This window comes from Equus quagga, chromosome 3, assembly GCF_021613505.1.
Source record: "Equus quagga isolate Etosha38 chromosome 3, UCLA_HA_Equagga_1.0, whole genome shotgun sequence".
Taxonomy (NCBI): Eukaryota; Metazoa; Chordata; class Mammalia; order Perissodactyla; family Equidae; genus Equus; species Equus quagga.
In genome coordinates this window covers 68,428,967-68,449,620 of record NC_060269.1, presented here as the reverse complement: position 1 = coordinate 68,449,620, position 20,654 = coordinate 68,428,967, and the positions used below count along the sequence as shown (strand labels likewise).

The 20,654-nt window shown below is 44.6% G+C and overlaps 1 protein-coding gene and 1 pseudogene across 1 annotated transcript in view; both read left to right on the top strand.

Moving 5' to 3' along the window:
* LOC124236763 (tumor necrosis factor receptor superfamily member 10A-like) overlaps positions 1 to 11,867 on the top strand; it is a 32,257-nt gene extending 20,390 nt beyond the window's left edge. Inside the window, exons 5-12 of the mRNA XM_046655736.1 lie at positions 497 to 620; positions 2,102 to 2,551; positions 2,922 to 2,953; positions 3,369 to 3,551; positions 8,197 to 8,272; positions 9,106 to 9,206; positions 9,567 to 9,773; positions 11,484 to 11,867. Coding sequence (XP_046511692.1) covers positions 497 to 620; positions 2,102 to 2,551; positions 2,922 to 2,953; positions 3,369 to 3,551; positions 8,197 to 8,272; positions 9,106 to 9,206; positions 9,567 to 9,773; positions 11,484 to 11,729 — 1,419 coding nt within the window. The 3' untranslated portion in view covers positions 11,730 to 11,867. The remainder of the gene's footprint in view (positions 1 to 496; positions 621 to 2,101; positions 2,552 to 2,921; positions 2,954 to 3,368; positions 3,552 to 8,196; positions 8,273 to 9,105; positions 9,207 to 9,566; positions 9,774 to 11,483) is intronic.
* A 7,626-nt stretch (positions 11,868 to 19,493) lies between these two features.
* On the top strand, positions 19,494 to 20,446 carry LOC124237624 (stathmin-like; annotated as a pseudogene).
* The last annotated feature ends 208 nt before the right edge of the window (positions 20,447 to 20,654 follow it).

The window sequence follows — 20,654 nt, the reverse complement described above, 5'->3', positions numbered from 1 at the left end:
TGTCCATCCAGGGTCTATCAGATTTTTTCCCAGCCCTTGCTCATGACTGTGCGCTAAAGGATTTTTCCTTTCAAACATGATGCTTGAAACATGTTCCTTTTCGTATGACTCTGATTGTTGGTGACAGGTGAACGGTGGCTGTCCTTTGTGTGCCCCGCGTGTGTTGCTGCAGAAAATTGCCCCCAAAATTAGTCAACAGAGTTAAGCTGAGTGGAAGGGGTTTGAGTGGAAAAGAACTGAGGGATGTGAGGGAAACATGTGGCCAAATATTTGTCCTTTGTCTCCAGGTGAACAGGAGAGAAGTAAATGCACCGGGACCAGAGAAACGGAGTGTTGGTGCAAACGTGGCACTTTCCACGGAGAAGATTTCCCCGAGGTCTGCCAGACCGGCAGCAGCTGGTGAGACAAGGAGCCGCCGAGGCTTCCAGCCCACAGAAGACGCAGGTTCCCCGACCCCCTGTCCGTCCTCGTTCATGCAGCCCCTCCTCCTCCCCAGGGTTCCCTGTGCCTGTGGGGTCTTCTGAGCCTGCGGCGACGCTCGTCATCCATCGGCGTGCCCCCACCCTGGCCCCTGCAGTGTCCCCTTCCCCGATCTCACAACGTGTTTGCCCTGCGGCCGGGTAAAGTTTTCCACGGGGCACAGTGGGCCACTACGTAGGGCCTGTGATGCTGTCAGTGGCCCCAGAAAATGTTTAGTTTCTTCTGAAATCACAAGGGAAAACTGAGTGGAGTGCAGCTGGGCTTGTCTTCTTCTTTACAACAATTGCGTCATCAAGCGTGATTTTTTAAAAAATTTTATTTTTTTAATTAATTTTTTTTTTATTAAGGTTATGATAGATTACAACCTTGTGAGACTTCAGTTGTACATTATTGTTCGTCATGTTGTGGGAACACCACTTCACCCTTTGTGCCCTCCCCCCACCCCCCGCTTTCCCCTGGTAACAACGGATCAGTTCTCCTTGTCTATATGTTAACTTCCACCTATGAGTGGAGTCATAGAGTTCGTCTTTCTCTGTCTGGCTTATTTCGCTTAACATAATACCCTCAAGGTCCATCCATGTTGATGCGAATGGGACGATTTTGTCCTTTTTTATGGCTGAGTAGTATTCCATTGTGTATATATTACCATATCTTCTTTATCCAATCATCAGTTGCTGGGCACTTTGGTTGGTTCCACGTCTTGGCTATTGTAAATAATGCTGCCATGAACATAGGGGTCCATGGGACTCCTGGAATTGCTGATTTCAGGTTCTTAGGATAGATACCCAGTAGTGGGATGGCTGGGTCATAAGGTATTTCTATTTTTAACTTTTTGAGAAATCTCTATACTGTTTTCCATAGTGGCTGCACCCGTTTGCATTCCCACCAACAGTGTATGAGGGTTCCTTTTTCTCCACAACCTCTCCAAAATTTGTCACTCTTGGTTTTGGATATTTTTGCCAATCTAACCATCAAGCGTGATTTTTAATATTATTTTTATGCAGGCAGGGCCCGTAAACACGAACGTGCCCACAGCCGAGCCCCCGTGAGACCTAGCCTGTGGCTCCTTCCTGGTTCCAACAAAGCCCTGAGCTGACTCAGCCTGCCTGGCCCAGGCCTCTGTCACCCCCGTAAGACGTGCGTTTCCCTATTACTGGGATTCAGGGTCTAGCAGTAATTTCCTGTTCTCTGACCCTGGTGTTGGCCGCGATTGGTAGGAATAGTCAGCACGGGGAGGACAAGACGTTCCTTGTATTAAAGGTTGATGGAGGATGAGGTTCAGCTGGTGCCTAAAGGGCTTCTGACCCTTGACCTGGGTAAGATGCCCCCTCATGCAGGGCTCCACCCGCAGCCAGGGAAGCTCAGCTTGCAGAGAAGGCACAGCCCCTGCAGGTGCAGCTCTGAACACTCAGCAGGGGCCCCAGGGGCTGAAGTGCGCATGCTCAGATCCTCTGGCACCCAGCAGGGGAGTGAGGGGCCCAGGGCCTGCAGACAGGAGAAGGCTGCTCTTCCTCCACTCTTAGGGACATTGGGCGGGAGGTTGTGCCCTCTTTCTCCTCCTCTTGCCAGCTCTCCCTCACCGATCCCCTCCATGTCCTTTCTGTGTCTGTGCCCAGGTGACCCGATGGGATGGTTGAGGCCAGTCCCTGTACCCCCTGGAGTGACCTCAAGTGTGTCCACCAAGGATCAGGTACCCAGGCCAGTGGGGAGGCCCCGGTTCCTGGAGAGCCAGTGACCGTGGGGCTACCCACTACTCCCTCTCGCTCCTCAGGCAATCCATGGCCGGTGATCGGGATTGTAGTAGGGGCTGTGGCTGTCCTGCTGCTGGGGCTGACTGTGTATCTTTACCGGAGGCGCATCCTTCAAGGTGAGGTGGGCGGGGAGGCGCTGACGCTCTCTGCCTCCCTCACTCCCCGCTTTGTTTCTCCCGACAGAAGGGCCCTCCCCTCCAACTCCCGAACCCCCTGGTCTTTCTGGTCTCGCTCTGATCTTGTTCCTGTCATCTCCCTCCATCTCCCACCTCACCTGCACCTCACGAGGGCCGAGATCACATCAGTGCCCTCTTCTTGGGGCTGATGGTCACCTCCTGTCCCTAGATAAGTCCAGGGGGGCAGGGCCAGTTCTTCATGCCTTCGGGCCCTGGCCAGGGCAGAGGGGCGGTCCGCTCCTCGACTGGGTGCCTGGACTCAAGAGGAGAGGGTCAGGGGTCTGCACAGCTTTGGTCAGAGCAGAACCCAACAGAGATCTATATGTGTTTATTTTTATTTCCCCGTCCCCCAGGGTGCCTGGGGTTGGAATGGCCCCCTCCTGTCACCAGGCCCGGGGCTCCTTGTTTGGTGTCTGAGCCCCCAGCCCACACCCTGCCCCTGCACTGTCCATGGACAGGGAGGCACTGCAAAGAGGCCTCTCCATGGCTAAGGCGGATGCCCCTTCTCTTCTAGGTTGTGAAGTGGACGCCAACTGCATGAACAGAGTGAGCTGGTTTCTCCAGGATCTGGCCGCATCAGGCCCTCTGGAACCTCTTCCCGCCCACAGCAAGCCCTGGGTGGATGTGGTCCCCATTGTCCTGTACTGCTGCCCCTGGCTCTTAAAGTGGCCTGGGGGCCTGGGCTGACCATAAGAGGTCAAGTGGCCCGTTGTGAGCAGCCCCCAGGCCGGTTGGCAGTGCCGAGTCCTGTCCTTCCTGCTGCTTGTGAGACGCCCTCACCCCACGGCCCTGCCCCCTGGGCATCGGGGGCGTCAGGCAGAGGTGCCGACCCTCGAGTCCTGGATGTGCTGAGCCTGGGCCAGCCTGGGGGACAGCGTGGGGGGAGAGCCTGCCGTGTCCCCTGGGGCCCTGCAGGGGGCTGTGGGTGAGGACCCCTGAGGCAGCTCTTTGCCTTCCCAAGGTCTTTTTCTGGCGCTCCTGTCCCCCAAGAGGACCTGAGGCTCTGGACAACGCCTACAACAAGACCCTGAACAACAGAGAGTCGTCGTCCACCCTGGTTTCTGAGCAGGAACTGGAAGGCCAGGAGCAGGCAGAGCCGACAGGTGTCAGCGCACAGTCCCCAGGGGAAGCAGAGCGTCTGCTGGTGAGTGGGTGATGGGCCATGTGGCGCCCTGGCCCTTCTGCTTGCCCAGGACCGTGGTAGGAACAGGGAGAGGCTGGCGCTGGTCAGCTCTCCTGTCCATGGGAAGTGGTGATGGAGGGAGATCTGGGCCCCGAAGGGGAGGAGGCTGCGTGTGCAGGAGCCCGCCACCCGGATATGGTAGAGTGTCAGCCCCGTGGACTGTGTGGGTCTTCCTATCTGTCCACGTCTCACTGGACAGCCTGGAACAGGCAGGCAGAGAGTGGGCGCTGCTGTGATTGCTGAGTGATGGGAGGGGGGCTGCATAATATTCCAGCATATGTGCTAGTAAAATAATTCAGTCAGCTGTTCCTGTAGCAGTAGGAAGTTTTACGTTTATTTCAAAATAAATTATTATTCCAGTGAGGGTACTTGAAAAGAAATCTTTGTCCAGATTCCTGATCTTTTTGTAGAGCTGCTCTGGAAGAAGCAGAATCGCTGGGTGAATGTGTCGAAGTACTTTTTCATTTCACAGACACACACACGCACACACCCATGGTGTTGGTCATATGGGTTCATCAATCTTGGTCTGACACTGAGTGCTTTTCTTTCGTCATTTTTGCTAAGAAACATTGGCTTGAAGCCACACTTCCTTGCTCTGACTGTGCTGCATGTGGTTGTGGCTCTGTCTCCTGGAGTCCTTCTGAGAGCTCGGGTTCCGTTCCCTCCCTGCGTGCAGATGATGGGACCCTGCTTGCCCTCTCGTCTGGTCTAATGTTATAACTGTCTATCACTGTCGGCACGTTTACTTTGTCGTTGCTCAGAAGCTTAGAAAGACTCTTCCGTCACACAGGGTGAACTTCTCTAATTTCTCAGGCAGTTTTTTAAATGATTTCATTTTCACCATATAGCTGTGTAATCTTCGTGGAATTTATTCTGAGACACAATATGATGTAAGGAGCTCCCTGAATTGTTCTGTGTCTCTGGCTTATTGGACACAGAGAATCACAACTTACCAGAGCAGAAACTTCCAAGGGAATAAGAAATAAACTATAGGAAAAGAAACAATCCAGTTAAACAAGGGCAAAAGATCCAAACAGACACCTCACTGAAGAATGTATACAGATGGCAAATAAGCATTTGAAAAGATGCTCCATATCATATGTCATTGGGAAAAAGCAGATTAAAACAACACTGAGATACCACCAAACATGTTTAAGGTTTTTTAAGTTTGTTCAGCCAAACTTAGAAGATCCAGGACATGCCAACACCAAACACAGGTGAGGATGTCGACCAACAGGAACCCTCATTCATTGCTGGTGGGAACGCAAAATGGCACAGCCGCTCTGGAAGACAGTTTGGCAGTTTCTCACTAGACTAAACCTAGTGTTACCAGAGGATCTGGGAGTCACGCTCCTTAGTATTTACCCAAATGAACTGAAAACTTATGTCCCCACAAAAACCTACACACGGTGTTTATAGCAACTTTATTTATGATTACCAAAACTCGCAAACAACCAAGATATCCTTCAGTAGGTGAACGGATCAGTAAACTGTGGTACACCCAGACAATGGTTTATTATTCAGCAGTTAAAAGAAATGACTTATCAATTCATGAAAAGACATTGAGGAACCTAAAATGCACATTCTGGAAAAGGCAAAACTGTGGACCAGGGTTTAGGCGCGAGAAGGGGGTGAATAGGTCAAGCCCGGGGTTTGGGAGCAGAGCAGTTATGCTGCAGTCAGTGTGGTCGTGGCTACGCATCATTGTGTTTGAGCAAACCCGTAGAATGGACGGCTCCAGGAGTGACCCTAACGTACTGGGTGGACTCTGAGTGATTATGGTGTCGTCCATCAGGTTCACAGATGGTAACAAATGTCCCCCTCTGGTGCGGGATGTGGACAGTGAGTGAGGCTGTACTCACGTGGGAGCAGAGAGGAGATGGCAACTCTGTACTTTCCACTCATTTTGCTGTGAACCTGAAACTGGTCTAAAACAGTAAAGTTCATTTGAAAGGGAAAAAAAAGTATTTTAAGTCAAGTATTTTATTATAATCCAGTAAAAATTTACTTTTTCTTCAGATAAATTATTCCTGTTTTTGTCAAGAGTGTTTCATTGTATTTGATGTGTTTATGTGTTTTATAATCATTATGCTTTGGATCTCATGTAATTCCATTTCCAACTTATTGTTTCTACTCATTTGTTTTTTAAGCATTCATGCAAACGCCTTCACTTTTAGCTATTGTAGTTTAACCTTAGAGGGTTTTTTTTTTTTTTTGGTGAAGCAGATTGCCCTGAGCTAAGATCTATTGCCGGTCTTCCTCTGTTTTGTATGTGGGATGCTGCCACAGCATGGCTTGATGAGTGGTGTGTAGGTCTGCGCCCAGAACCCCAGGCCACCAAAGCGGAGTGCGTGAACTTAACCACTATGCCACTGGGCCCGCCCCAACCTGAGAGTTTTTTAAATATACAAACTTATCTAAAATAATGAATATTTCTCCTGCTCTCTCCCAAGAGTCTTGACTCTTATTTTTCTTTCCTGCCCAGGTTGCATGGGCCACAACATTCAGAACAATGTCCAATGATGCTTCGAGAAGGCAGGCATTTTGGTCTTTTTTTTTAAAAAAAAAAATTTGATAGATTTTATTTTGTAGAGAAGTTTTAGGTTCGCAGCAGTGTTGAGCAGAAGGTAGAAAGATCCCCGTGTGCCTCCAGTCCCCACACATGCATGGCCTTCCCCGTTGTCAACGTCTTCCGCCAGAGCAGTACATTTGTTAGAAATGAGGAATCTATACTGACCCATTTTGAATCATTTTTCTTTTGCTAACAGAACCCACTTTAGTATTTCTTTCAGTTTAGATTTGTTGGCAAATTATTGTCTCAATTTTTGTTATCTGAAAAAGCTTTTATATTCTCTTCATTTTTAAAAGACATACTGGCTGTTTAGAAAATTCTGGTTGTATTTATTTTCGGTTCTTTAAAGGCATCGTTTCACTCTATTCTGGATTCTATCACTCTTATTGAGAAATTAGCTGACAACCTCACTGCTTTTTTGACAATAATATTATTTATTCTCTGGCTGCTTTTTAAGTATTTTTAATTGTTTTTTAAAAAAATTTTCATTCTTTTTTTATTGGTAACATGGTTTATAACATAATATAAATTTCAGGTGTACATCATTACATTTCACTTCCTGTGTAGACTACATCATGTTCACCACCCAGAGACTAATTACCATCCATCACCACACATTTGTGCCTAATCACTCCTTTCACCCTTCTCCCTCACACTTTCCCCTCTGATAACCACCAGTCCGATCTCTGTCTCTATATTCGTTTATTGTTGTTGTCATTGTTGTTTTTATCTTCTACTTATGAGTGAGATCATACAGTATTTGACTTTCTCCCTCTGTCTTGTTTCGCTTAGCATAATACCCTCAAGGTCCATCCATGTTGTCACAAATGGTCAGATTTCATCATTACTTATGGCTGAGTAGTATTGAATTGTGTATATATACCACATCTTCTTTATCCGTTCGTCCCTTGATGGGCACCTAGGTTGCTTCCAAGTCTTGGCTATTGTGAATAATGCTGCAGTGAACATAGGGGTGCATATATCTTTACACATTTGTGTTTTCAAGTTCTTTGGATAAATACCCAGCAGTGGAATAGCTGGATCGTATGGTAGATCTATTCTTAATTTTCTGAGGATACTCCATACTGCTTTCCATAGTGGCTGCACCAGTTTGCACTCCTACCAGCAGTGTATGAGAGTTCCCTTCTCTCCACATTCTCTCCAACACTTGGTGTGTCCTGTCTTGTTAATTGTAGCCATTCTGGTGGCGGTGAGTGATATCTCATTACAGTTTTGATTTGCATTTCCCTGATAGTTAGTGATGTCAAACATCTTTGCATGTGCCTGTTGGCCATGTGGATATCTTCTTTGGAGAAATGTCTGTTCAGATCTTTTGCCCAGGCATTTGGTCTTGATTGGCCTTTGTGTAGGAGGCCTCCCATGTCACCATTGGGAATGACGTTGGCCCTTGTTTAGTATGGGAATTCTCATCATTACGGATGCAGCCTCCTATTCTGAGGTGTCTTAAAAAATCTGAGTTGGTGTTTAATTTTAAAAAATGTCTTTTTAGCCTCCATGGAGAGTACCTGATGCTTTCATTTCCTTATTTAGACTATTGATATGGTACCATATTATTGATGAAAGCACCTTCACATTCATCGAATAAATGCTCACTTTTGATTTTCCAAAGTGCCCTCATCTATCTTCTTCCTTTGAGTCACATAAAAGCCTGTGGCGGGCTGACTCTTTTGATGGGGTGGGTGGGGATGGACTGCACGGGGCAGAAGGGAACTGTGTGGGGTGGTGAGAATGTTCCATGTTTTGATTGGGTGATGGTTACTTGGGTGTATACAGTTGTCAGAGCTGGAACGACACTTGAGAAGTGGGCATTATGCAGGTAGGGTGGGCCTCCGTGAGCACACAAGCACACGCAGCCTGAGAGCTGCACGGAGTGGGAGGTTCCTCTCCATTTCCATGGAGACCTGGGAGGCGAGGTGGCTGCCCCAGGCTACACGGCTGGCTGGTTGTCAGGCTCAGGTCTGAGATCTAGGACTCTTGTCTCGACCCGAGGGCAGTCTCCACTGTATTTCACAGGGACCTGCAGGAGCTGAAGGGTCTCAGATGAGAAGGAGGCTGCTGGTTCCAGCCAACGGTGCAGACCCCACTGAAAGTGAGTGTTTTGTTCGGGGCAGTGGAGGGAAGAGGGTCAGTATCCTTCCTGCTGTGTCTTAGCTGTTAGGGAAGCACAGAGCAGGGGATGCTGGACACAGGGGGCCTATGCTGATTGTCACTGGGCCATCGGGACCCTTAATCCTCCTCTCCCACCTCTTCCCCCGACTGCACCCCATCCCATCTCATCCCAATAACATTCTGCACCTCCCTGTCCCTCCCTCTTCCACCTCCCCTTCTCCTCCCGTGTTGTTCAGGGCCAGGTTCCCCCACACTGAGGACACCTAAGGGGCAAATCTGACCAGCAGGGCACCCACTGGCCCCAGGCGGCTACTGAGCACCTGACCTGTGGCTAGGCCAAATTGGATGAGCTTTACTGTAAACTCCATGCCATATTTCAAAGGATTAGTACAAAAGAAGTGTGCAAAATGTCTCATTAACAATTTTTCAATGTTGATTATATTTTGAAATGAAAATATTTAGAATATATTGAGTACTATACATTATTAAAATTATTGAGTACTATACATTATTAAAATTAGTATTACTTGTTTCTTTTTATTTTTTGAAATGCAGCTGATAGAAAATATGAAGTTATATTTGCAGCCCACCTGTATTTCTGTTGGACAGCAGTGTGCAGAGCATTTCACACATGTCTCATTTAATGCCCAGTACGGTCCCATGAGTTGGGTGGTGTCTGCTCCATCTCACAGGTTAAATTCTTGCTCAGAGTCTGTCTGTCCCCATCTCGCTCTGCCACCGTGTTGGTGACAGAGGCCAGGCCAGGTGTAAAGCCAGAGACCTTGCTGCCTCCAGGTCTCGCTCTGTCCACAGGGGCAGGTGTGGCAGTCCTGGGATGTCCCTCGCATGGTGGGCACACCCTGAGCGGGTTCCCTCCTCTGAGGACCTTTTCCCCCCTGTCTGTCTCACACCACGTTCTGCTTTCTCCCTCCATGACGTCCGTCTCCCCTCCCAGGTGAGCTCTCAGCCTCCCTTAGGGCAGGATTCTCTGTTGACCTTGACTCCCCGCAGTGACCTGGGCCTAGGTGAGGCCCAGGCAGCGTGACCTGATCCTCTGCTGATGGGAAGCAGGGAAGGGAGGCAGAGCAGCAGGCTCAGAGCAGGGGGAGCGCAGAGGTTCCACCAGGTTCCATTAGGTCTGGGCCTGACTGAGGGTCCTCTGCCCTTTCTGTAGGCGGCCCAGCTCACCTGACTGTCCCTGTGCTTTCCCCACCTAGGCCTGCGGCTGTTCTTCAGTTACTTTCCAATCATCGTGCCCTTTGTTCAAATCCTAGAAGCTGTTCATGCAGCACATGAGCTTCATGGACAGTGAGCTCCCTGTGTCCAGAGCTGGAGCCTCGGGCCCACAGGATGCCCTGTGTGAAATACCGGTGACCTGGCTCAACAGTACGGGGCGAGGTGCCTCAGTTAGCACCCTGCTGGATGCCGTGGAAACCTGGGAGGGAAGGAGAAACACAAAGGAGACAATTCAGGACCACCAGGTAGGCTCAGGAAAATCTGTGTATGAAAAGGCTCTGCTGTGCACTGAGTGTTTAGGACCTCATCCTTTCAGTTCCCGGCACTGTTTTATCCTAATAGACTTGCGCTTTTTACTTGTATTTGTTATATGGTAAGATGATTCCATGTTGGTATGTATGTATTTAACTATGTGTAACTATTGCTTAATGCTTTATGATGTGCATCCTACTTTCAACTTTTGTATGTATTTATAGAGCATGGAAGCAAATTGTAGACATATACTCACTTGGTTGTTTACATGGGTTACCCGGATGAGAGTTGGCAATCAAAAACAAGGAGAAATGCAAAAGGAGAGGGAGGGAAAAAACCCCACCTCTGTGGGGGGCACTGGTGGGTTCCAGTTCTCCCTCATACGCAATGTGAGCTTGTTGTCCAGGATTAGATGACTGGCAACTTCTAAAGAGCCCACTCTTTTCAACATGGCAGTTTCCTGTGTGTGTGAATATTTATGTTATTTACAGGCACATGTTCGCAAGTGAGCAGAGAGGGGAGAAGTGGTATCGCGTGCAGCCCTGTGTCTGGGCACTGGGCAGCCGTGGGTGGCCTCCTGCTCCCTGTCTGTGGGTGCTGGGGGGAGGCTGGGAGTGGGTTGGATCCGAGGGGGCAATATGCTCTATGTCATGTGCCATTTCAGGTCACGTTAGTGCACCCTCAGCCCTGTCTGAGCTCAAGGGAGAGAACGGGGTCTGCTCCTGGGGTCTGACGCGTGCTCGTGGGTTGTGCTAAATGTCTGCTGACTCAGCACTGGATGTCCTCTCACTTCTTGGTCTTTTTGGTGCCTTTTTGGGTCTGGATTGGCTATTTAAGGATCTTAGCTCCTCTGTAAGCCTCTGCTTCCTGCGTGGAAGACTCACATAGAAATACCAATTCCTAAATATTGTGAGATTTGGCCTAAAATGACTGATATATGAGGGTTATGTCCTTTTATTGCTTTATCTTATTTTTTTAATCCTCGGTAACCACTTTAGCTCTTCTTCCACTTGTTAAGCACAGAGACCAGACTTGGAAATTCTCGGAGCAGACCAAATGAATTTGGGCATACAAGCAAAGTTTAAGTTAGCTTATTTTTCAAGACAGGCGAGGCTAATTGAACCTGAGTGACCTCTTGCTGATGATGCCTCTGAAAATCATAAGCAAAAGTTAGTTTGTTCCCCAGAATTGCTAGGAGGTGACGGATAACCAGTCCCCTTTCACTTAGGAAAATTCTCATGTGGTAATCCCTCACTGTGAAGAGCCGACTGCGCCTTCCTCTGCCCTGTTTAAGCTGCTTTGTAGCTGCGTGCCTCTGAGCCTCTGCTCCCTCGTGGTGGGTTCCAATGCTCTCGCTTTGCAAACTATCTTTTTTGGTGTGTGCACCGTAAACTTTTACAAATTACTACAGTGATTCTTTGATTTTACTTCTGCTTTTTCCTGAACTTCTGACATACTGCACCCTTCTCCATCGTATTACAGTCCTGACAGGAGAATATTACGGAGGAAGCGATTCTCAGGGTTTGTGGTCTTTCCCATCTCGAGACAGGATACTGTCGTCTTCCGCGGCTGGTGTGGCCGGGCTAAAACTGGAACTGCTTGGACTTTGGGGCATGTTCAGGGCATGATATCCTCTGCAGTTTTTAGAGAGGGGCGACCCCGTGGCCTTGGTTCTTACACCGCTCTCCCTCTTCCTTCCCGAGGTCCCATGGTGTGCCCCTCCCTTTGCTGAAAGACGTAGGTGTTTCCTGCCTTCGCCGGCCCTTCAGTGCAGGACGCCCGCCCGTGCATCTTTAGGTGGAGATAGGAGCGATACTTGGTCACGTTTCAGCAAACTGGTGCCTTTCTCAGAGGACTTCCCTAAGCGCCCAGTAAAGTGTCATGTGTATTCATGTGTTCATATGTCTACTGTGTGTCTTGTACCAGAGGGAATCTTCATGGAGGCCTGAAATGGTCTTCTTATTGCTTTATCCCCAGTACAAAACTTTTAAGTTTTACTTAATGGGTGGGGATCCTTTCAAGCTTCTCCCACTGGGAAGACTCCTTCTTTGAAGAGCTTGTTGGAAATATCAAAGAATACGAGGAAGGCCATTAGGTACAAAATACTCATGTATTTATGAACTCATGACCAAATTAAATATGAAACCTCATATAAAAAGAGGTGTGGGGTTTTTTTCCCCCATCCCCCCATTCTCCTCTGAAGCAGCTCCGAGTGACACAAGTGCAAGGGTGTGTATTCTTGCTGTGGGACTTGCTCCTTCCCTTCTCCCTTCTGTGCCTCCAGGCTTGCCCTGCATGGGTGGGTTTCCTGCTGACTCTGGATCTCCAAGTGCCAGGTTCCTGAGGAACTGGAATTCAGCACCTTGCCCCTCCTTCACCTCCCTGCCCTTCCCCCTGGGAGAGGGACACTAGTCTTGGCCTGGCTCCCCCACAGCCTCCCCAGGTGGTGTCTCTGGGTTGCACCTGGGCCTGCTGGGCTCCAGTGTGGTGCAGGCTGGCTCTGACACAGCATTTGGGAAGAGGGGGTGGGTCCCTGGCTACTGAGGTCATTCTGTGGCCCCTCTCCTGTGGGCTTCCTGCACGTCCTGGGCCACCTTCACTTTCTCTCCCCACTGGCCTTTCTGCATCCTCATCAGTGAGCCTGATGGCTCAGCCCTGAAAGCTCCTGGAGACCCATTTCCCCTCCTCTTGCTCTTTAGGCCCCGGCTCTCCCTCTCACCCAGAGTTCCTGGGAGGCGCCATGGTCCTGACTCTTTCTAATTCCACGTGGCAGTGAATCATAAGGCATGTGTTTACACAAGGAGATAATCACAGGGAACACCCAATTCATTTTCCTGAGCATTGACTTACAGGAAATAAACGATTTCCTTTAGAACAGAGCAGTTTTAGGTTCATGGCAAAGTTGGGTGGAAGGACAGACATTTCCTCTATACTTGCAGTTCCCACAACATTTCACAGTAGAGTGGGACATTTGTTAGAGTCGATGATCTACACTGACACATCATCTGAACCAAAGTTCAGAGTTAACATTAGGGTTCACTCTTGGTGTTTTACATTCTACGGTTTTTGGCAAATAAACAATAACACCTATCCACCATGATAGTATCATACAGGATAGTTTCAGTGCTCTAAAATTCCTCTGTGTTCCACCTGTTCATCCCTCCCTCCCCCCAAACCCTGACAACCACGCATCTTTTTACTGTCTCCATAGTGTTCTTTTTCCAGAATGTCATGTAGTTGGAATCATACAGTATGTAGCCTTTTCAGGTTGGCTTCTTTCACGTAGTAATGTGCATTAAGTTTCCTCCATGTCTTTTCATGGCTTGATAGCTCATTTCTTCATGTCGCTGAATAATATTTCATTGTCTGGATGGACCACAGTTTATTTCTCCATTCACCTACTGAAGGACATCTTGGCTGCTTCCAAGTTTTGGCAATTATCAATAAAGCTGCTATAAACATCCATGGGCAGGCTTTTGTGTGGAAATATATTTTCAACTCATTTGGGTAAATTTCAAGAAGTGCAATTTCTGGATTATGTGGTAAGAGAATGTTTAGTTTTGTGAGAAACTGCCAAACTGTCTTCCAAAGTGGCTGTACCATTTTTGTACTCCCATCAGCAATTAATGAGAGTTCCTGTGGCTCCACCTCCTTGCCAGCATTTAGAGTTGTCAGTATTTAGGATGTTTGTCATTCTAATAAATGTGTAGTAAAATCTCTTTGTTGTTTTGATTTGCAATTTACTAATGACATATGGTATTGAACATATTTTCATATACTTACTTGTCATTGATATATCTTCCTTAGTGAGGTGTCTGCTCAGATCTATTACCCATCTTTTAATCGTTTTTATTTTCTTATTTTTGAGTTTTAAGAGTTCTTTGTGTATTTTGGATAACAGTCCTTTGCCTGACGTGTCTTTTGCAAATATTTTCTCCCAGTTTGTGGCTTATTGTCTCATTTTCTTGACAGAGTTTTTCACAGATCCACAATTTTTTATTTTAATGATATCCAGTGACCAATTATTTTTATCATTGGATTGTGCCCGTGGTGTTGTGTCTAAAGTCATCACATCCCTGAGGCCATCTAGGTTTTCTCCTACGTTATCTTCTAGGATTTTTATAGTTCTGAGTTTTATGTTTAGGTCTACAATCCATTTTGAGGTAATTTTTGTGAATAGTGTAAAATTCATGTCCACATTCAGGTTTTTCTGCATGTGGATGTCCAGTTGTTCCAGCACTATTTGTTGAACAATCTATCTTTCCTCCATTGTATTGCTTTGTTTCTTTATCAAAGGTCAGTTGACTGGGGGCCGGCCCGGTGGCGCAGTGGTTAAGTTCACACATTCCGCTTTGATGGCCCCACATTCGCCGGTTCAGATCCCAGGTGCGGACATGGCACTGCTTGTCAAGCCATGCTGTGGTAGGTGTCCCACATATAAAGCAGAGGAAGATGGGCATGGATGTTAGCCCAGGGCCAGTCTTCCTCAGCAAAAAGAGGAGGATTGGTGGCAGATGTTAGCTCAGGGCTAATCTTCCTCAAAAACAAACAAACAAAACAAAACAAAACAAAACAAAAAAAGATCAGTTGACTGTATTTATGTGGGGCTATTTCTGGGCTGTCCATTCTGTTCCATTGATCTATTTTCTATTCTTTCACCAATGCCACACTGTCTTGATTACTGTAAAATTATAATAAATCTTGAAGCTGGCCAGTGTCAGTCCTCCAAATTTGTTCATCTCCTACAATGTTGTGTTGGCTATTCTGGCTCTTTTGCCTGTCCATATAAACTTTAGAATCAGTTTGTTGATATCCACAATATAGCTTGATGGGATTTTGTCTGGGATTATGTTGAATCTATAGATTAATTTGGGGAGAACCGACATCTTGACAATATTGTCTTCTTATCCATGAACATAGAATATCTCTCTATTTAGTTCTTCTTTGATTTCTTTCATCATAGGTTTGTAGTTTTTCTCATGTAGATTTGTACATGTTTTGTTAGATTTACACCTAAGTATTACAATTTGGGGGTGCTAATGTAAATGGTATTGTGTTTTTCATTTCAAAATTCACTTGTTCATTACTGGTGTACAAGAAAGCAATAGACTTTTACATATTAACCTTGTATCCTGCAACCTTGCTTGTTAGTTTCAGGAGGGTTTATTTCCCCTGAGTCTTCTGCATTTTCTACATAGACAATCATGTCATCTGCAGGCAAAGATAGTTTTATTTTTTCCTTCCCAATCTGTATACCTTTTATTTCCTATTGTGTTAGCTATGACTTCCAGCACGATGTTGAAAAAGAGGGGTAAGAGGGGACATGCTTCTTGTTCCTGATCTTAGGGGGAAAGCTTCTAGTTTCTCACCAGCAAGTATGATATTAGCTGTAGGTTTTTTGGTTGATGTTCCTTATCAAATTGAGGAAGTTCCCCTCTATTCCTAGTTTCCTGAGAGTTTTAATCATGAATGGGTGCTGGATCTTGTCAAATGCTTTTTCTGAATCTTTTGATATGAGTTTTCTTTAGCTTGTCAATGTGGTGGATTACATTAAATGATTTTCAAATATTGAACCAGCCTTGCATACTTGGATAAATCTCACTTACTTGTGGTGTATAATTCTTTTTATGTATTGTCTGATTAGATTTGCTAGTATTTTGTTGGGGATTTTTGCATATATATTTGAGAGATATCGGTCTGTAGTTGTCCTTTCTTGCAATGTCTTTGTCTGGTTTTGATATTAGGGTAATGCTGGTCTCACATAATGAGTTAAGGAGTATTCTCTCTGCTTCTATCTTCTGGAAGAGATTGTAAAGAATTGATACAATTTCTTTCTTAAATCTTTATTAGAATTCACTGGTGAACCCATCTGGGCCTGGTGCTTTCAGTTTTGGAAGGTTATCAATTATTGGTTCAATTTATTTAATAGATATAGGCCTATCCAGACTGTCTATTTCTTCCTGTGTGAGTTTTGGTAGATTGTTTCTTTCAAGAAATTGGTCCATTTTATCTAGGTTATATAATTTATGGACATACAGTTTTTCATAGCAGTCACTTATCCTTTTAATATCCATGGGATCTGTAATGATGTCCCTTCTTTCATTTCTGATATTAGTATTTTGTGTCTTTTGTCCTTAGCTTGTCTAGAGGCTTATTGATTTATCTTTTCAAAGAGCCAGCTTTTGGTTTCGTTGATGTCCTCTATTAATATCTTATTTTCAAATTCCTTGATTACTGCTCTAATTTTTTTCTCTTCTTCTCCTTACTTTGGATTTAATTTTCTCTTCTTTTTCTAGTTTCCTAATTGAAATTTTAGACCATTGATTTTAGATCTTTCTTCTTTTCTAATATGTGCATTTCATGCTATAAATTTCCTTTCATGCACAGCTTTTGCTCCATCCCACAAGTTTTGGTAAGTTGTTTTTTCATTCTCGTCTAGTTCAAAATATTATAAAATTTCTCCTGAGATTTCTTTAACTCATGTGTTATTTAGAAGTGCGTTGTTGATCTCCAAATATTTTGATATTTTCCAGATATTGTTCTGTTTCAGATTCCTATTTTAATTCCATTATGGTCTGAGAGCTGACATTATATGATTTCTATTTTTTTAAAGTTAAGATGTGTTTTATGGCCAGAATGTGTCTATCTCAGTGAATGTTCCATGTGAGCTTAAGAAGAATGTATATTCTGCTGTTGCTAGATAAATAGTCTATAGATATCCCTTATATCCAGTTGATTGGTAGTGCGGCTGAGTTCAACTACGTTCTTACTGATTTTCTGCCTAATGGATCTGATAGAAGGCTGTTGAACTATTCAGCTATGATGATTGATTCATCTATTCCTCCTGCATTTCTATCAGTTTTTGCCTCACACATTTTGACACTCTGCTGTTAGGTACATACACATTACAGATTGTTATATCATCTTTATGTAATGCCACTTTTTATCCCTAATAACTTTTCTTGCTCTGAAGTCTGCTTTGTTTGAAATTAATGTTGCTACTCCCACTTTCTTATGATTAGTGTAGCATGTTATATCCTTCTCTATCCCTTTCTTTTTAATCTATACATATCTTTATATTTAAAGTTGTTTTCTTGTAGACAACAAATAGTTGGGTCTTGTATTTTAATCTGCTGTGACAGTCTCTATCTTTCGATTAGTGTATTTTTAGACCATTAATGTTTAAAGTGCTTACTGATACAGTTGGACTAATATCTACCATATTTGTTACTGTTTTCTATTCATTGCCATTGTTATTTGTTCCTATTTTTGTCTTCTCTTTTTCTGCCATTTGTGGTTTTATATTATTTCTATATTATTTCATTTGCTCTCTTTTCTTAGCATATCGATCATACTTTTTTTTTTTTTACTGTTTTTAATGGTCACTCTAAAGTTTGCAAGATACATTTATGACTAATCCAATCCACTTTAAAACAATCCTACACCACTTCACAGGTAGTGCAAGTGCCTGGTAATAACAAAGTATTCCTAATTCCTTCATCTTGCCCCTTGCGTCATTGCTGTGATTTATTTCACTTACAAATAAGCTGTAATCATCAAATTTATTGTTGTTATTTGGCACAAACTCTTACCTACTGTATCAATTAAGAATAAGAAAAATAAAAGTTTTTATTTTACCTTCACTTATTCCTTCTTTAATGCTTTTCCTTTTTTTATGTAGATCTGAGTTTCTGACCTACATTATTTTCCTTCTTTCTGAAGAACTTTTAACCTTTCTTGCAAATCAGGTCTACTAGCAACAAATTCCCTCAATTTTTGTTTGTCTGGGCAAGTTTTTATTCCTCTTCACTTTCTTTTCTTTTCTTTTCTTTTGCTGAGGAATAGTGACCCTGAACTAACACCTGTTGCCAATCTTCCTCTTTTTCTTTTGTATGTGAGCTGCCGCCACAGATGGCCACTCGGCAGATGAGTGGTAGAGGTCTGCACCCAGGAAGCAAACCTGGGCTGCTGAAGCGGAGCACACCATACTTAACCAGGCCACCGGGGCTGCCCCCTCTTTCACTTTTGAAGGGTGATTTTGCTGCGTATAGAATTCTAGGTAGTTTTTTTCCTCTCAAAATGTTAAATATTTTACTCTATTCTCTTCTTGCTTGCATGCTCTCGCCAAAGAGAAGTCAAATGTAATTCTTATCTTTGTTCCTCTATAGACAAAGTTTCTTTTCCTTTGGCTTCTTTCAAGACTTTTTCCTCATCTTTGACTTTCTGCAGTTTGAACACAATATCCTTAGGTGTAGTTTTATTTTGGCATTTATTCTGCTGGGTGTTCTCTGAGCTTTTTGGATCTGTGGTTTGATATCTGACATTAATTTTGAGAAATTCAGTCATTATTATTTCAAATATTTCTTCTGTTACTTTCTCTCTCTCTTCTCTTCTGATATTCCTGTTACATGTATATTACACCTTTTGTAGTTGTCCCATAGTTCTTGGATATTCTGTTCCTTTTTTTTTTTTTGGTCTTTTTTTCTCTTGCTTTTCAGTTTTAGAAGTTTCTATTGACAAATCCTTAAGCTCACTGATTCTTTTCTCAGCCACAGCTAGTGTGCTAATGAGCTCATCAAAGACATTCTTCATTTTTGTTACAGTGTTTTTGATCTCAAACATTTCTTTTTGATTCTTTCTTCCAATTCCCATCTCTCTGCTTATATTACCTATCTGGTTTTGCATGTTGTCTACTTTTTCTATTAGAATCCTTAGCATATTAATCATAGTTACTTTAGATTGCTGATTTGATAATTCCAACATTCCTGCTGTGTCTAACTCTGGTTCTGATACTTGCTCTGTCTCTTTAAACTGTATTTTTCCCCCTTTTAGTATGCCGTGTAATTTTTTTTGTTGAAAGCTGTACATGATGTATTGGGGAAAAAAGAACTGTGGTAAATAGGCCTTAATAACGTGGTTGTGAGGTTGTGGGGGGAGGAAGCTGTTCTATAGATCTATGATTAGGTCTCATCTCATAATGAGCATGTGTCCCTGGGTTGTGAACTTCACCAGTACTTCTCAGTTCCCCACAACCTTAGGTAAGACAGGATGGCCACAGAGCCTGAAGTTGGGTATTTTCCTTCCCCCGTGTCAGTTAGACGCTGATAAAACCCCAACAGATTAGGTTCTGGTAAAACAGTTTCTCTAACCCACGGGCAGGGTCTAGGGTGTTGAGAGTTTGGGGAGATTCAAAAGGGTGTAGGGAGGAAGGAGCAGGACCAGAGGCTGGAGTGCAGGGCGTGCTCTGACCGGGGGAAGCTGCTTGTTTTTCCTAGCCTGACCAGGGCCACATCCATCCTGAGTCTGGTGCTGCATCTAATGCTCTGCTGGGGTTAGATCATTTCATTGCCTCTGATTTTAATTTCTAGTTGTTGGGAACCTGTAGGCCTATGTTTTTGGTACTCACTGGAGTCTAAAAGTATCATGACCTTTAAGAAATCAAGAAGGCTGGGCCAGCTCCAGTGGCCTAGTGGTTAAGTTCAGCGTGTTCCACTTTGGAGGCCCAGGTTCAGTTCCAGGGCATGGAACTACACCACTCATCAGTGGTCATGCTGTGGCAGCAGCCCACATACAAAATAGAAGAAGATTGGCACAGATGTTAGCTTAGGGCGAATCTTCCTCAGCAAAAAAAAAATTAAGATGGGATGTAGACTATTTCATGACACAAGGCAGAAAATATTATAACCTAAAACCTTGAGGTTCATAAACCTAATTAATTTTGTCTGCTCTTAGACAAGGAGCTTAAACCCCAGGAAGAACAGGAGTTCAGCATTGTTGGTTAATATTAGCTTGGGCATTTTGTTTTCCACCATAGTGGACATAGATGAAGCAGGGGGTTTTCTTGCCAGTGGATTATGTAGAGTACACTGCCAGGCTCTTGTCTTCTGTTCACCATGACTTCTTCTGATATTCAAATGAAAGTCTGAAGAAGTGTCCCTCAGGCCAGGCTTCTGAGCAGTTTCTCAGTCCTTGGTCAAAAGAATCCATCCCAGCATTCTCCCTTTCACCTCCAAAGAAGAGTCTTTCCCTGCAGGAAATTCAGAAGAAATTAGAAGCCACAAAAGAAAGACACAAGTCCCAAGAAGGTGAGGTCTTGAAGCAGCTTGCTGAGAAAGGAGAGCACCAGAAACAAATGTTTCAGAAAGCAGTAGAAGAGAACACAACTTCAGTAAAATGGCAGAAGAGGAGCTGACCCACAAAATGGAAGAGAACCAAGAGGCACAGATGGATTCCAAGCTGGAGCACATGCGAGAAAAAGACAAGCACGTGGAAGAAGCATGGGAGAACCATGAATTCAAAGACCCTGCCGATGAGACTGAGGCTGACAATTTGTTCCGAGAACTGACTTTCTCCCCCTCCACTGCCTACATATCCAAAGACTGTACCGGCCAGCGTCACTTTATTTTGGCCCTCTTGACAAATATTCCCGAAGCTGATATAGGACTGTACAGGTAGATCCAGACTGTATGATGTTGTTTTAAGGGCTGAAGGGGAGAAACTAAAAGTGTTTTACTCTTTTTCTAAAATGCTGAAGTCTTTCTAATGTGGCTATTTTTCTTGTGGCATCTTTTCTGCTTTGGTACACTTGGTGTACTGGGTTAATGGCTAGTACTGTATTGGCTCTGTGAAAACATGTTTGTGAAAAGAGAAGGTAGTGGCTTCTTTCAAACTATTAGAGAGAATGTCTGTTCACTATTAAATTCCAATTCCATCCGATCTTACCAGATGCTGCTGCACTTGAATGATTAATAAAACTGCACAGAGCTGTTAAGAAAAAGTTTCTCTTGAGAGCAGGCCTTGTTTAGAAGAACTGAACACTTTCATAGTTCAAAATGCTACTCCCTCGCCCCCCGCAGGAAGCAAGAAGGGATTTT